Genomic DNA, 17,531 nt, shown 5'->3' with positions numbered 1-17,531 from the left:
ATCCAGATGAGGGCTAATGTCAGATTATGGCACATTTGGCTTCGCTGATTGCAGACCTCGGAACTGCAGATTAACCCCATCACTGTATGAGTGGAATTTAACAGACATGTTGTACATTGTTATTTATAGACTGTTTACAACACCCCCTAGGTTGCTAGCTTGGTATTGTAGTTTTGGGACCTGCTGTAGGGTCGGGCATATATGTGTGATTGAAATGTTTGGTAATGAATGAATATGTAACAGACACACATTTTGAAACTCGTTTTGCTATGCTTTCCTTAGCTAATTGATAATTTTCTATTTTTTTAATGTCTTCATTTATTTGTTTTCCTTAGGAAAGCCCATAACAGTGGTGAAGACTCAGATCTAAAGCAAAGGAGGAGGTACAAAAACAAAACAAAACGCAAAATGGGAAGGAGGGTCTGGGACAGGGAGGAAGGACCAGGAGGTGGGCACAGCTCAGAGCTGAGGCAAGGGGGTGGGTGAGTGGCCATCGTACCTTGTTTATTTTGTTAGTGGCCACTTAAGGGTATTATACATTTGTTTTTAACTTTCAAATGGGCTTTAGCTGGTTCTCAGACTTCCATTCTGTAGCATCCTTAGCAATTTCTCTTTTTTCTGCTCCTCAGAGGAGCTGTATCTCCGAGGAGCTGTCGCCATTATCTATTACTACATTAAAATCACTCCCAAACTTGCTGTATTTTAAAGCAAGAATAACCATATATATATATCTTATCTCTATAGCTATCTATCTATCTATATCTATCTATCTATAGATCTGTTTTATGATTCTGTTGATTGAACAGGAAGTTCTTTAGCTAGCCTTGCTAATCTCAGATGAAGCTTCAGCCAAATGGTGGCTGAGGTTGGAGCATTCATGTCTGGTGTCTTGGCAGAACTGCTAGAGGCCTGGGGCCTCTCTCCATGGTCTCTCCCCCTGGCTGGCCTAGGCGTCTTTAGAGGGTGGCTGGGAGGAAGCTGGAGCTGGTCGCCCTGTTAAGAGATAGTCCTGGACATGGCAGAGTACCCCTCACCTTATTCTCTTGGTAAAATCAGCCACAGGACGAGCAGGAGGTCAAGAGGAGGGGAAATAAACTCTACCTCTGAAGGCTATGACCAGACTTTGTGTCCATATTTAGTTTACCACAGGGGCTTAGAGCTTTGCCGTGTCAGATTTTTGTTGGAAGTGCTTGGTTTTGTGGTCCTTTCTGGACACAGAGTGACATTTGCCTACCTTAATCTACTTTCACATTTCTTTAGATTCACTCAGATATCTAGCTGAATTGAGAAACACTGACTGGGGGAAGGACTAATACTTAGGTTTGAATTAGTAGTTTTACTATAGAATTAATTCCAGAGAACTGACAGGAACCTTTCTAAAATTTTTCATTTGTCTTAAATGTGGGTTTTTTCTTTTGCTCCTTTTTTTGCCTTAGGTCCCGCTCACGCTGTAACACAAGCAGTGGTAGCGAATCAGAAAATTCTAATAGAGAACACCGGAAAAAGAGAAACAGGTAATGCTAGAATGTCACAGGAATGGGAACTCCAGTCAGGGGCTGCTGTTGGTGGGGAATGCTGGGTGTGCTGTGTCTTTGTGAGCCTGACTGGCTCACCTGGAGTTAAGAAGTAAGCTGGCACTATTTTAAAGCAGTGTTTTAGGAAACCTCAGCGCTCTGAACTGAGTTTCTTATCTTTATAATAAGGTGATTAAACAACTGGACAATGAGAATTCCTTCTTGCTAATTAAAAGAAAAAGGTGGATCTGTATTTAGGTACAACTTGTAGTGAATTTGTTTAAAGGTGGTAAGAAATGTTACTATTAATAGAGGGATGTCTCCCTGAAGTATCTTTTTTTTTTTTTTTTTTTAAATATGGAACACTTCACGAATTTGCGTGTCATCCGTGCGCAGGGGACATGCTAATCTTCTCTGTATCGTTCCAATTTTAGTATATGTGCTGCCGAAGCTAGCACCCTGAAGTATCTTTTAACGTGATACTATATTTTGCCCCCAAATGAGGGACTCATTGCTTTATAGATGCCATAGTTCCCGCCTCTTGTAGATATACATGAAACACGTGTTTATATTTATGTCAGGCACATACAGTTCATTAGATGGAGGAATGAGGGCCCTTCATGTCTTCAGGACTCATTTTTAAGAGCTTTTTAATACCATCATTTGACATAAAATCGATATTAGTGGTGGCTTAATGTATTAATTAGGTCTCCCTGGTTGCAAAATAATTTATTTGAAAACAAGTATTCCAAAAGTGAAGGAGTATCAGGTGGAGGGGAGAGGGATTTGGTTGCTGGTTGTACCAGTTTCTAACCCAGTGGTTCTCAACTGGGGGCAATTGTGTCCTCTCCCTCCACTCCCTGAGGATATGTGGCCAGGTTTGGACACGCTTTCGATGTCATGGTTCGGTGAGGGGTTGCTACTGGCCAGGGTGCTGCTCACCATGCTGCAGTGCACAGGACAGCCCCTCACTACACAGAAGTACCTGGTCCAAGGGGATGTCGGGAGTGCTGCCCTTGGAAACCATTCTCACCTGATGTGGGACTCTGGCCTGGCTGCTTCTGCTTTACTGGGCCGTCTTTGTCACTTCTGTAAAATGAGGAAGTTAGACAAGATAATCTCCAAGGTCTAGCTTTAGTTCCTGGAGCCTTCGTGCTTGGCGCACACTGAATCAGCCTCCCCGAGTACAAAGCCTGTGCAATACTAGCCCAGACGGCATTGTGAGAGGAGGCCGTGTTCTTAGCAGAGCTTTCTGTGTGGAGCCTTCTTGGGGGCTGGAGTCACACTAGATAGAGGCGAGACCGTAATGTGTTATGACAACCTTCAAGGAAATGATTTCAGTTTCTTCATCTGTGAAAACGCAAGTGTGGAGGGCAGCTCTCCCTAAAGTGGCCAGTTCCTGCTCTAAAATTCCCAATCTTCACAACCAACACAAAACAAAGCTCTCCCCCCCCACACACCCATTTGTACTTATTGATCAAATATATTTCTGTTCTGCTTGGTATATTTTAAGTTGTTCATAGATGTTCTAGTCTCAACTTCTCAGAAGGTGGCATGTTTAAAACTGTCTTTTGGGGCCAGAGGCACTCACAGTGACATTTGCTGTTCAAAATGTAACACTATTTAAAGGTTGCCAACAAACCCTTAAATAGCTCATTGGTGATCTAGTTGTACCGGCTTCAATATTCCTTGTAGGTGTTTTCTCCCTTGAGAGTTTCTCCCCCACCTCAGGCATAAATTTTTAGATTGGAATTCTTTGTATTGTAAATTAGTGTATTTTGGAGTGATGGTGGTTCTGAATGTTTAAATGCTAATATGCTTTGTAAGGCTGTTAATGAGAAACCACTTCTCCAAAGGCACTGGCACAAGGGCTTTCAGATTCATCTTACCTGCAGAAATATTGCTCCAGGGTTTCATAATTTGCCTGTGTCTGTAGAAGGTGAGATCTAGAGTCTAGATCGCAGGGGCATAGCAAAAAGTGGGCAGAGGAAGAAATATGTCTTTCAGTTCCAATCCCACGCCTGAAAATTCTTGTGCTGTGGGTGACAGTGAGTATGCAGGAGAAGCTGCAAACAGGCTGCCCCCGGTGCCACTTACCCATCATGCTGTGCTCCCACTGACCCCTCCATCCCATTGTTAGCCTTTTGAATTTTGCCAGAACTGACTCTTTCCAGCTCAGATGCAGAGGTCTGAATATTTATTTTATTTATTTTTTTTTTTACAGAGACTGAGAGAGAGTCAGAGAGAGGGATAGACAGGGATAGACAGACAGAAACAGAGAGATGAGAAGCATCAATCATTAGTTTTTCGTTGCGACACCTTAGTTGTTCATTGATTGCTTTCTCATATGTGCCTTGACCACGTGCCTTCAGCAGACCAAGTAACCGCTTACTCGAGCCAGCGACCTTGGGTCCAAGCTGGTGAGCTTTTGCTCAAACCAGATGAGCCCGCTCTCAAGCTGGCGACCTTGAGGTCTCGAACCTGTGTCCTCTGCATCCCAGTCCGACGTTCTATCCACTGCGCCACCACCTGGTCAGGCAGGCAGAGGTGTGAATATTTAAACTGCAGCCCTGCTAATGGTCCTAATATGTCTTCTGCCTGTGATGGAGGATTGGCTCTGGATGTCTTATTTCCTACTTGTACAAAAGCCTTTGTTTTGGGGAGAGGACCGGTCTCTTTAACTTCATCTGTCCTTCCTTATCTGAGAAACAGTGTGACTTTGCCAAGCTCTCCACAGAGTCCTCTGTGCTTTTGTTAAAGGACTCTGGTAACAGAATGGGGCAAACTGCATCTTGAATGTGCTGACTGTCCCACTTCCTGTCAGACCAGAGCCTGCCCCAGACACACCCTGCTTTCCTGGCCCCTCTGTGACCTGGGGCCTGGGGCCGAGAGGCAAACACTGCAGATTTGGTTTTCAGTCTTTGTTTTGAAGCCCATGATGTGTCCAGTGGAACTCTGCACAGTCAAGTTTACTTTCTGGAGCTTGTGTACGATCTTTGGGATGTTGTTCTCTTTGCCACTTCTTCTTGCTGGGTTTTTTCTTTTCTTTTTCTTTCCTTTTTTTTTTTTTTTTTTTTTTTAGAAGCAGGGAGAGAGAAACAGGGGCATCTAACTTCTGTATGTGCTCTGACCAGAGAATCAAACTGGCAATCTCTGCGCTCCAGGACGATGCTCTAACCAACTGAGCTATCTGGCCAGGGTTTAATTTTTTTTTTTAATTTTTATTCATTGATAGAAGGAGCGAGAAGGGAGGAGGAGGGAAGCATTCATCTCTTGTTTCACTCAGTTGTGCATTCACTGGTTGCTTCCCATTTGTGTCCTGACCAGGAATCGAACCATCGAACCCACAACCTTGTCATTTTGGGATGATGCTTTTAACCTACTCAGCTAACTGGCCAGGGAAGGATATTTTTTTAAATGAAGGAAGTCTTTCCTGTTAGGTTTCCATCACCCTGTGTAAACACTGTTTTTCATAAAGTCTACCCAATTTTTTTTTAGTGCGTGTTTGCACGTGCAGGAGAGAGATACAGAGAGAGAGAGCAGAGGGAGAGAGATGAGAAGCATCAATTCTTTATTGCAGCACCTTAGTTGTTCATTGATTGCTTTCTCATATGTGTCTTGACTGGGGGATTCCAGCAAACTAAGTGACCCCTTACTCAAGCCAGCGACCTTTGGGCTCAAGCCAGGGATCATGGGGTCATGTCTATGATCCCATGCTCAAGCTGGCAACCTCGGGGTTTCAAACCTGGGTCCTCAGCATCCCAGGCCAATATTCTATCCCCTTTGCCACCGCCTGGTCAGGCCAAAGTCTACCTATTGAGGCTTAAGCTGCTTTGCAGTTCCATGGATAACAATGTAAACATTTCTCATTTTGTGTGAGGAGAAACAAAAGTTAATAAAATAGTGTTTAAAAATTAACTTTATCTAAAGCAGTAGCTGAGGCTTCTAACAACCATTAAAATATAAAAGTCATAGTCTATCTACATCACTCTGGAAAGTTTTTACCATGTGCACACCAGTGTACACGCACTGCCTCACATACGTAATTCGTGTTTGTGATGCAAACACCCCAGGATAAAATTAGGGAGGTCCAAATGGTCCCCTATTGCCAATTTACTCTAGTCCTGCTCTTCCCCCAGATTTCTTTCACTTCTTTTACTCTTTTCATCCTTGCCTAGCTCCACGTGCACTTCCACTTTTGCACTTCTGCAAAAACACCAGACTGTGAGTCACTGCCCCTCTTCGCCCTCCAAATCTCCCACTTCAAAATCCTAAAAGCTGAGCCACACATCAAAGCTAATGACTGGGTAATCCTCAGCTTCTCTCAGTGAAGGCTCAAAGGACTGCTGATTTTCATCAATAGCACAAAGGATGTTTTGCAGACTGGTTTCTTTGAATGCGAAGGATATTTTATTAAGCTCAAGGTATTTTCTGGGAAAGCTGGTTTGTGAAAAGTTTCCCTCTGGTAAGTCTGATTCCTAGTTTCTCCTTCAGCTTACACCCTGAGCAAGTCTAGAGCCTGGCCCATAGACTCCAACTTCTGGAGACAAGGTGGCTAACCCTTCTGATCTCAGGTAGAAGATCCCAAATTCTAACTAGCAGAAATGAATACAGTCTAATCTTCATACAGATCGTTACTTCATACTACCAACCCTGCACTTGGTAGGTTCCCGATTTCATGAATTTAATTGAACCAACTGTTTCACAAATCGGTATAGCAAAGTAAACTCTAAAGAAAATTTAAGCATTTCATTTTTTGTTTGTTTGTTTGTTTATTTTGAGCAAGAGACAGAGACAGAGACAGTTACAAACAGACAGGAAGGGAGAAAGATGAGAAGCATCAACTTGTAGTTGCGTCACTTTAGTTGTTCATTGACTGCTTCTCATATATGCCTTGATGGGGGGGGGGGGGCTCCTGCCAAGCCAGCAACCATGAAATTATGGCCAGAGACCCTGTGCTCAAGCTGGTGACCTCGGGGTTTCAAACCTGAGTCCTCAGCACCCAGGTCGACACTCTATCCACTGTGCCACCACCAGTCAGGCTAAGCATTTCAGGTTTTAATCCTAACATTGAATTGAAATACCAATTTCAATTCCCAGTGTCAACCTGTGCCTTCACTATAACCATTAGACAACTTTTGGGGGGTTCACACAGACACCCTCTTAAGAATCTGATGAAAGCTAGACTCTATCACCAGGAAACTGTATACATAGAAACACACAGAATTTTACATACAATCAATGGGCTTATGAGACCCCTAAAACCTACCCACGAATTAGGGGATAAAAATGACTGGTCTAAAAATACTAATGTGCAAAGCTGGGGAAGGTGGGAGAAGAGAGAGCCAGACAAAGGGAAAGTGGAAAGGCTGGAAAGAGGGTGAAGGAGAAGCAGGACAGGCACAGAGGCAATGACTCCAAAATTAGATATCACATTGTGTGGTTCTAAACCCCAAAGTGTTCTCACCTCTTTACATTTGATCTTTACAAGTAATTCATTCAACAGAAAAGTTCATATTATGGCCCTGGCCCATTGGCATAGCAGTAGAGCATCAGCTGGTGTGTGGATGTCCCAGGTTCAACTCCCAGTCAGGGCCAGCTGCTTCGTCACTCCTCCCTCTTTCCTTTCCCTCTTTCTCTGCCCCTTCTGCAGCTATGACTTGGTTGGAGCAAGTTGGACCTGGGCACGGAGAATGGCTCCATGACCTTGCCTCAGGCACTAAAATAGCTCAGTTGCCGAGCAACAGAGCAACAGCCCCAGATGGGCGTAACATTGCTCCAGAGGGGGCTTGCTGGGTGGAGCCTGGTTGGGACGCATGGGGGAGTCTGTCTCTCTGCCTCCCTGCTTCTCACTTAAGAAAAAAAAAGTTTATATTACACCCCACTTTAAAGATAAGAAAACTAAAATTTAAATTGGTTAAAAGAGATATCTAAGGTCAAATACCAGTACATAGCAGAACCAAGACCTTGACCCACATGCTTGAGGTGGTTTTTAACACATCACTGGCTAAGTGTCAGAGAAGACAGAAGAGAGGAAATAAGAATGGGAAGGAAGCTAAGACAAGAAAGACAAAAAAACTGAATGAGGAAAAATAATAGGACGGATGAAAAAGCGAGGCAAGAGAATAGAGATAAAATGAGAATATAAGTAGGAGACAGTAAGGAGAAAATAAGGACTTTCTGTCATCTTAAATGTTATAACAAGAAACTGTGTTCCAACTTCCATCTAGTTATTAAAAGAAAAACTGTTCTTAAACCTCAAAACCTAGAAAATTATAGGATACTCACCCAGATTGTGAAAATAGCAAAGAAAGAAAAACTAAAGTAGAAAGGGGTAAATAAAGATATAAATAACCCACTCTACTCCCCCCCCCAATAAAAGGATGTTGTTCATTGATGCTCTCCGGTGTTGTAGGGAACCGTGTAGCATGGAGCCCATGGTTGATGCACAAGTGACAAATCTCTCATACACTCATCAGCTCTGGACCCAAAGTGGAGGAAGGAGTTGCTTATCTAGAGTTATATTTTTCTAAAATTGAAACTAAATCAGAATCCTTGTTTCTTTCTTCCTTTTTTTTTTTTTTTTTTTTTTTGTGAGAGACGGAAACAGAGACAGAGAGAGAGGTACAGATAGGGACAGATGCACAGGAAGGGAGAGATGAGAAGCGTCAGTTCTTCATTGCGGCACTTTAGTTGTTCATTGATTGGTTTCTCATATGTGCCTTGACCAGGGGGCTACAGCAGAGCAAGTGACCCCTGGCTCAAGCCAGTGACCTTGGGCTTCAATCCAGCAAACTTTTGGCTCAAACCAGCAACCATGGGGTCATGTTTATGATTCCACACTCAAGCCAGTGACTCGGCGCTAAAACTGGTGAGCCCGCACTCAAGCCAGATGAACCCGTGCTCAAACCAGTGACCTCAGGGTTTCGAACCTGGGTTCTCTGCATCTCTGTCCGGTACACAGAACAAAGAATTAGGGAGCCTGTGTTATGAACTTTTTTTTTTTTTTACAGTGACAGAGAGAGAGTCAGAGAGAGGGACAGATAGGGACAGACAGACAGGAACGGGGAGAGATGAGAAGCATCAATCATTAGTTTTTTGTTGTGCGTTGCGACACCTTAGTTGTTCATTAATTGCTTTCTCATATGTGCCTTGACCGTGGGGCTACAGCAGACCGAGTAACCCCTTGCTCAAGCCAGCGTCCTTGGGTCCAAGCTGGTGAGCTTTGCTCAAACCAGATGAGCCCGTGCTCAAGCTGGCGACCTTGGGGTCTTGAACCTGGGTTCTCTGCATCCCAGTCCAATGCTCCATCCACTGCGCCACCACCCGGTCAGGCCTGGGTTATGAACTTGACATGGCATTGAAGAACTCTGTGGCTAGGAGCTGGTTACCTTACTCTCTGAATCTTAGTTTCCTCACATGCTAAGTGGAATAATACCTGTCCTGTCTACCTCACAGGAGGTTTGTAAATATCCAGGAGATAATAGCTATGCTTTGAAAAGTAGAAAATGCCCTGCGTAGGCAGGTACTGTTAGATTAGTGAGAATAGTCAGCACTGCTCCCTGCTATCTGGAGTCCCTGTCGTATTTGTGAAACAGGGCCCCGCTCCCTTGAACTGAAAAGACGTCAGTGTTTCTAACATGAATTTTTTCTGCCACAGATGTTGTTAGTTTCTTCCTGCCTTTCAGGTGTCTTTTAGAATCTGTGTATCTGAATAATAGATTAAGATGGTTTTAAATATTTTAAATATATTCCACAGGTCTCTTGTATTATTTTCTTAAAAAAAAAAAAAAGAAGACCCTGTGCCTGTGGCACTGTAACTAACAGGGATGATACGTCTAAGTAGGGCGTGGTCTTGGTAGGATTTTGTAGAGTGGTTAAAGAAAAGAACTTTCTTATCCCTGTGCCCTAGTGGGGGAAAATACGCTTTGGATGATAGCAAGCTTAAAGCAGTGGGGCATTTCTTCCAGAGAACCTGAGAGGTAACTGTTTCCTTGCTAGCATTCCCTCCTGCCCTGTTTCTGATTTAGGTAGAGGCTGCAAACGAGGTGGAAATTGTGGGTATGGGAGAGAAGTTCATACAAAGCCAGTGGAAACAGTGTGTTCACCGTGCCGCAGATGGCCACGGGTTTCTGATTTCCACTCTAATATGTCGTATCAAAATTTAGACATCAGTATGGATGAGTTAGGGCTCCCAGAGCATAATCAAAGTTGACAGAGATGACTGTGGAAGTGCAAAGCTGCAGCAGCTGAAGAGTGACATCAGATCACTGAGCGAGGGCAAAGCAGGCTGAAAAATTAGGAAAACAGAAGGAAAGCTTGAAAGAGAAATTGCACCAACGGAAGCCCACTTCGTAGGGAGAGCACAAAGAAAAGTGGAAGAGACAGAAGCCCCTTTAAGAGCAAATAAGAATAATTTATTGATGATGGAGGAAGGTTGGGAAAAGCAAATGAATTTTTTGCTTGCAGGTCTTAAGGGAGCTTGTTGACAGATGCCTGCAGCCAACATAAATTTCCCTAGGGAAGAAAAATTACTTTAAAAAAAGATTGGTTTATAACAGGTGATCCAAAAATCAGTGCAGGTGGTGAGAAACACAAGCCTGCAATCAACTGGGACCTGTAGACTAAATACCAGCAATGGGGTGGCCGTACGAAGCAGCGGTCTGGAAAGCCGTGCCATCCATGAAGAGTGGAGGTTTGTTTCAACGTGTCTAACTGGTTTGCAATAAAACACAAATAGAGAAGGACAGAGTTTTAAAGCTAGGAGAGATCTTTGCAATAATAGGCAGATGAAAAAACGGAAACCTGATCAAAAAAGATAAGTGATTTGCCCAGATAATGGCAGAGCTGGGACCAGGCAGAACACAGGAGCACCGCGTGTTGCTTATCTTCTTGACGCTTCATTATACGGCTTTGGCTTTGTAAGAATTCTCAGGTTCAGTGTGAAACGTGGTCTTTATCTCAGTGAATGAGGAGTGAATTAAGAAGTGGTGTGAAGGAAGAGCCTGTTAGGAACAAAATGGCCTGGGTTAAAGGTAGAGAGTGAAGTATAGCCCATGGGAGTTTGTATAAGAATTCATTTAATGGGAAGAATTCTGCAGAAGAGGCAGAACTATAATTGGGAGGACAGGAAAGATGAGAGTAAGAATAGTCATTATCTTTATTTTTGTTATCAAACGATTGATGACATTTTATCTTTAAACCTTTTGCAAATTTTAATTGTGACACATGCATTTACAATCTAAATTGCATGCATAGTTGGAAAAATGGAGTGTTGAAATTTGGTGAGACATGGGGGAAATATATTAGAATTCTCCTATTCTGAAACATCCTTGAAATTTGTTTGGTTTTGAAGCAACCGTCTTCCTTATGCATTAAAAAACAAAAGTCTCAAAAAAACAAAACAAAACAAAACCCCCCAAAAGTCTCTTTATGATAAGGCTTCCTACCCCAACTAGTAACTCTCTATAGTTGTACATAAGGAAATAGATAAAATATAATAAATTTAGAATTACTGCATCTAAGGATACAGGGAAAAATTTTTAGCTTTTTTGAGGTTCACTTTAAGTGCAATATTTGAAAATGAATATATCCCCTTCCAATATAAGTTACAATAGATTTTTCCCCCTGAGACTTACATGACTAGCTGTCACATAGAGCAGTTTGTCTTTCTAAAAGGTGCTATTTTTCTTAATGTCAATCCCTACATCATAATTAAAATATAGCAGGAAGTGAACAAGAAACAACACTCGATATCTCACACCTAAGGAGAGATGAGACTTAGAAGGCCAAAGCATTATAGAAGATGTCTTTTACATTTAAAGATCAATTCACTCATGCATAAACAAAATAGTTAACTTCTGCCTCTTAAGAACCACATGTTATAATATTCTTGCTTCTAGGGCTAGGATTTTTCCTTTCCACGTAGTACCTGTATTTTCTGGAGCAGTTCATCGAGAGAAGAAATGACACTTTTATTCTTGTAATGAGGCACCATTAACCAGAGACCTTTTGTAAGGGTGTAATTTCAAACTTCATTACAGGCTACGGCAGCCAAGCTACCATTACTCAGGAAAATGTGCTTCTGTTGTGACTCTTCAATGAGCCTTACATTTTTAATGTGTATCGTTAGAATATTTATGAAACAGTATCACCAGTAGAGGGCCTCTGTCTTGAAACACGGGGGTCACGGAGATATTAACTGCCAGGGTTTCCGCTGCCCTCACTTTAGACTTTTAGTAAAAAGTTAAAGGTACATGCCATAGTCTGAAATTCTCTCCGATGTAGTTTTTATTACTACCAAGGCACAAGAACTCTGTGGGCTCATATTTCAGGAGTTTTCATTTTTTTTTCATCAAGGTAAAGTCTGAGTATGAAAGTAGCCAGTTAAATTCCACAGTAGAAAACGAGAAGACACTAATTGTACTACCTTTTACATGTCTATCTTCTGGGGGAAAGTATGTTTGCCTGAGTCAGGCCGCAGCCTTGCTTATAGGCTTGACCTCTCAAAAAAATGTAAACATGCTGATTTCCTGAAAAAAAGAAGAATAATTAACGTTGTGAAATTTAGTCCTGCCCATAACTATGCAATGGTTTAGCGCAGATGGAAGCTGTAGAGTGTTGGGAGTTAGGAGACCTGGGCTTTTAAGTTTGTCCCTGGGCAGTGTGAGGTGTGGGCTCCTGGGGGCGAGGAGGTATCTCCATTGACTGTCTCTGTCTAACTTGGAGTCCCTCAGTCCCAGGAGTGTCCGAGTCTGCTCCCCCACCAGGCTGTCACAGAATACACAGGATGGTTTCATGTGTAGGTTCTGGATATGAAAATACTGTATGTATTAGTATGTATATGCACACATATATATACATGCACATAACATTTTCAAATGGGAATGTTTCAAAGAATAATTATTATGACCTCAAGTAGTTTACCTACACTTATTTTTCTTCAGATACTGTCTCATATTAAGATCCATAGCAATATATGCTACATTTTAATTCCTCTGTACACGCCATGAGAGAGGGAACTGTGTTCTTGAATCTGTGAAACATATCATGACTGTATCTTGTTAATTTTCAAATAACCTATTAGAAATGAAAGCTTTAGGAAGGAAATATATACAGTTCAAGGGCTTGAAGTGTGCTATAGATAATTTTTTTCTTAACACAATTCCTCTTTCATCTAGAGAGATTTAGTTTCTTCTTCATAGGTACTTTTTTTTTTTACTTGAATTTGCCTTACATTGTCTCTAAGTTATACGTGAAGTGAATATTTGCCACCCATGTACTGATTTGCATTTACCAGCAAATCTATATATCCACACCACAGTCTATACTTAGTGCTGTCACAGGGCAACCAGAGACATCTGTTCAGAGAGAAAAATTACTCCAAACCTATCTGTTGTTTTTATTTGTTTTGAAGCATTTATGCTCATACAGTCACAGTGCTGGGGTGATCACCTTGCATTTCAGAGTTTCTTTCCCACACCCTGGGAGTCTCAGCATGTGAAATGAACACGCTAGAGCCATTTCCTAAAAGATTTACATAAATTAAAAGTTAAATATTCAAATAACAGGTGTTTAATTTTTGTAGGGAATACTCATGGCTTCACAGCGTAGTTGCAGTGCATCTCAGTCAGTATTTACACATTAATGAAGCACATGCTTTAATTAAGTACTTGCTTCCGCTTCCTCTTACAAGACCTTATCCTTGTTACTATAAACATTATATAGCGGAGGTCCAAAACTTCTTCAGTGTGGACCATGGATGGGTTTCATTAGGTCCATGCGGTGCCATAACATACAGTGATTGGTTGCCATTACTTAATATTGGAAGTTCGCTTTAAACATTCAGATTTGTGAATCATCTTTTAAAAAATAAGATTTGGTAACATTGTCCTGTGATCTGACTTGGCAGGTGCCTTTGCTCCCGAGTTCCCTCCTACTCTGTGTAAGGTATTTTTCCCCACAGAAGGAAGGAACGGGGCTCAGAGCCACAAAGTATGGAATAACAAAAGGCTTTATTGAGTACAGAGCACGCATCCCGCTCAGCGAGGTTCCCTGGCCCTGAGGAAAGATGGAGGCCAGGGAAGTCGCAAGGATTAAACCGAGTGGGAGATATTTAAAGGGGTCCCTCTAGGGTGGTCGAGCTAATATGACGTGGTGAAATCTCACTGGCTGGCAGATGGTCGCTGTTTTCCAAAGGGTTCCTGTGAAGCCTCTTTTGGTGTGCTTGGCTGTGGGCGGTCCTAGCCAAAGTTCGTGGGTCTGAGTTCCTCACGTGACCATTCTGCATTATCCACTGACCTTACACTCTGGATTTTGCACTGTATTTCCTGGCTCCTCATTTACAAAGCCTGCTTGGCCCCTGACCACCTTGAGTGTTCACCCTTCATTCTCCCTTCAGCTGTGAGCCGACTTAGCCAGAATGCTCTGTGCCTATTCAGCTGAATGTCAACCATAATTGAAAAGGAAAAATATATTTTTTTAAAAACTATAAATATGTTTTAAGTGAGTTTTTGTTTGACACATAGTTTTCTAGAAAATTTTTAAGCAGAAGTTTGAAAATAACTAATATATATAAACATATTTATGTTTAAATATTATAATATACCCATAAGTATGTCTGGATTTACTTATTGAATGTATTAATCCATTTAACACATTCTTAGCTTTGAGTGATGATAATGAAATTGCTTCTTAAATAACTTTTCACTTCTTAATAACTTTTAAATAACTTATTTGATAATTTCTTAATATCATTTAAAAGCCAGTTTAAGATGCGTCAAGAAACAAAGCATCGATCACGTGTGGATGTTGACTTTAGATGAATGGTCTTTCTTTTCAGAATACGGCAGGAGAATGATATGGTTGATTCAGCACCGCAGTGGGAAGCTGTATTAAGGAGACAAAAGGAAAAAAACCAGGCAGACCCCAACAACAGGCGATCCAGACACAGATCTCGCTCGTACGTGGACTCTTTTTATACCTTGATTCAAACACACTAAACTTGACATAGCAGTGGATCCTAGGACAAATCAGGCTGTCTCTTTGAAGCCTTCTAAAGTGGTTTAGTTCAACCTGTTATGATCCTGTTATTTATTTGTCAAAGTTACCTTCTTATATTTGTGACACTCATTAACTATATCCGAAGCTGTTGAAGTTGGAGGACAGTCCAACCAAAATGTCATCAAAAAACAAGGCTTATCAAAATTTTATTTTGTTTTTAAACAAAAATATACATTCAATTGAATAAGTAAGAAGAGTATCCTTTGTTCTGGAGCCTGTCAGTTGGTGAAATACCTGCTGCTTCTCTCTACTGGAGTCTGCAGAATTCTCTTAAGTCTTGTTCCAGGTTGAAGGAGATGTGAATATCTTCCCATGAAATTACCATTTGTGAGCAGTCGTCAGTGAGTGATTCATTACACCCCGATGTTGGGATTTGCCTGCTCTTTCTGTTGCTAGGCAATGCCATGTGTGAGCACAATTACCCCATAATGATGAGATTGTCAGTCCCCCAAATTAATTTTCTTTTGAGCTGATAAAGTTTATTTGAGTTTGTTTTTTTTTTAATGTGTGCATTGTCCAGATTTAGACTCTCCACCCCCACGTCATTTCCCAAAGCATGACCTTTTTAAAGCGAGCGGGGGCTAACTCCCCATCCCTTTGTGGTCCTGGGAAGTTAGCTGTTGCTTACTAGTGGACGGAGGGATCAGTGTCCCAGACAGGGCTGTGGGAGGGTTCTGGTGAGTGGATTTGGAGACAGACTGTGTAGTTTCAGTGAGAACTCTGAGGGAGCCAGGCAGAAGAGTTTCAGCTCAGGTCTACAGAGGCCAGGGAAGGACTCTGAAGGCTTTATAGCCAGATGCTGCGTGACTCCAAGGGATGCCTCTCAGTCTTAGATGCTTACTTTGTAATTAGAAGTTTGTTTTTAATCTGTAGTGCTCAGAAGGAATGATGTCTGTTTCTTTTGTAATAGGAAATTTGGAAGTATACTAAGCAGTATATACTAGGTTTTCACTTAACATCGTCGATAGGTTCTGTGACTTTAAGCAAAATGACATATAACAAGCCGGTTTAATCCCAGGCTAATTGATATGAAGAGTTAAGTTCTTATAGCACCTCATCAACGTTACAAGGAAAGGATGTTTCTGAGGACCTGCTGTACATCCTTATAGATTTATTCATTACTCCATAATGTTTTTGTTCTGAAACCTAATTAGAGTGTTCAGTTTAAAGCAGAAGTTAATAAAAAGCTTCCTTTGACCTGGATATTATCTCTTTGCCACTCCATTAAGAAAGAGATGTTTAGATCGGGATGAATCATGACCTCACTGAAGATAGTCTAATAGAAAGGCACAGATACCCAAGTCAAGTCTCAGCCTAGTCATGGATAAACCCATCCATGTGAGCTCTGCTATGAGAGACTTGTGATACACAAGGTTTGGTGACTTCTTACTAAATCTTAAAACAGCATTGTTTTTCTAATCATTTCCAAAGCACTCTAAATTCAATTAAATACAAATAGTAAATCTCATATATTAAAAAAGAAAAACAAAAAATAACATTAGGAAAAATTTTACATAGAGATTTTTAAGAAGCCTAAAAAAGTTGCTAGAGGCAATACTAAATAAAGGAAACTATTTATGAATAAAATTGATGAACAAAACAACCCAATGTTCTTGAGTATTATAGTTGCTATAATCCAATTGTATTATAGGGCAAATGTTTGTAGGTGAGCCTGGTAATTTAATCATTTTAATGATGTGACCTGAGATTTATTTAACAACCTAAGGAATAAACTTTTTTTTAAACTAAAGGTAATTTGACATAAAATTGACATACAATGAAATGCTCTCATCTTAAGTGTATAAGTCAGTGAATTTTGATAAGATTGTTTCCAAGTTTTGTTATTGTATTAAAAGCTGCTGTAGAATTTCTTATAAGTGTATCTGTGGAGTATGTTACCGTATATTTACCTTGGATAAATACCTGGGAGTGGAACTGCTGAGTTAGAAGATATTTGCGTATTTAATTTTATAAGAAACTATCAAAATGACTTCCAAAAGGTTGTATCAATTTATACCCCAACTGGCAATGTATGAGAGTTCCAGTTCAGCCCTATTTGCCAATATTTGGCTTTGTCCGTCTTATTAATTTTAGCTTGTCTAGTAGGTTTGAAGTGGTATCACATTGTGGTTTTAATTAGCATTTTCTGATGACTAATGAGGTTAAGCTCATATTCCTGTGCTTGTTGGTTATTCGTAAATCTTCATTTTTAAAGTGTCCATTCAAGTTTTTGCCTATTTTTAATTGGGTTGGCTGTTTATTATTATTTGTTTTTAGAGTTCTTTTTTTTTTTTTCATTTTTCTGAAGCTGGAAACAGGGAGAGACAGTCAGACAGACTCCCGCATGCGCCCGACCAGGATCCACCCGGCACGCCCACCATGGGGCGACGCTCTGCCCACCAGGGGGCGATGCTCTGCCCATCCTGGGCGTCGCCATGTTGCGACCAGAACCACTCTAGTGCCTGAGGCAGAGGCCACAGAGCCATCCCCAGCGCCCGGGCCATCTTTGCTCCAATGGAACCTTGGCTGCGGGAGGGGAAGAGAGAGACAGAGAGGAAAGTGCGGCGGAGGGGTGGAGAAGCAAATGGGCGCTTCTCCTGTGTGCCCTGGTCGGGAATCGAACCCGGGTCCTCCGCACACTAGGCCGACGCTCTACCGCTGAGCCAACCGGCCAGGGCGAGTTCTTTATATTAATATATTGTAGATAGATATATATATATTATTATGAATACTTTGTCTTGGCTGTGGTTTGCTTTTTCATGTTCTTAACCTTATTTTTGTTGTTGTTATTTTACTGCACTCATTTTTTTCAGGTTTCAGCTGATTATTTACTTATTTATTTTTCCAGTCAACACTGTATTAGTTTCAGGTGTACAATGGATAGACATTCATATAAGATACAAAGTGTTCCCTCCGATAATTCAAGTGCCCACCTGACACCAGATATAGTTATTA

At 41.4% G+C, this 17,531-nt stretch overlaps 1 protein-coding gene and 1 non-coding gene across 4 annotated transcripts in view; one reads left to right on the top strand and one right to left on the bottom strand.

Annotated features, from left to right (window-relative positions):
• EPB41L4A (erythrocyte membrane protein band 4.1 like 4A) overlaps positions 1-17,531 on the top strand; it is a 320,637-nt gene that overhangs the window by 276,851 nt on the left and 26,255 nt on the right. For all 3 annotated transcript variants that reach the window (XM_066382001.1, XM_066382000.1, XM_066381999.1), the window contains 3 exons: positions 336-383; positions 1,437-1,514; positions 14,356-14,475. In XM_066382001.1, the coding sequence (XP_066238098.1) occupies positions 336-383; positions 1,437-1,514; positions 14,356-14,475 (246 nt within the window). The remainder of the gene's footprint in view (positions 1-335; positions 384-1,436; positions 1,515-14,355; positions 14,476-17,531) is intronic.
• On the bottom strand, positions 1,866-1,972 carry LOC136404610 (U6 spliceosomal RNA). Its single transcript, XR_010751331.1, has one exon. It is a non-coding gene; the product is annotated as a U6 spliceosomal RNA (small nuclear RNA).

The sequence above is a fragment of the Saccopteryx leptura genome, chromosome 4 (genome assembly GCF_036850995.1).
Source record: "Saccopteryx leptura isolate mSacLep1 chromosome 4, mSacLep1_pri_phased_curated, whole genome shotgun sequence".
NCBI lineage: Eukaryota > Metazoa > Chordata > Mammalia > Chiroptera > Emballonuridae > Saccopteryx > Saccopteryx leptura.
Note: the sequence above shows the minus strand (reverse complement) of the source record. Positions and strands in the feature narration are given on the sequence as shown.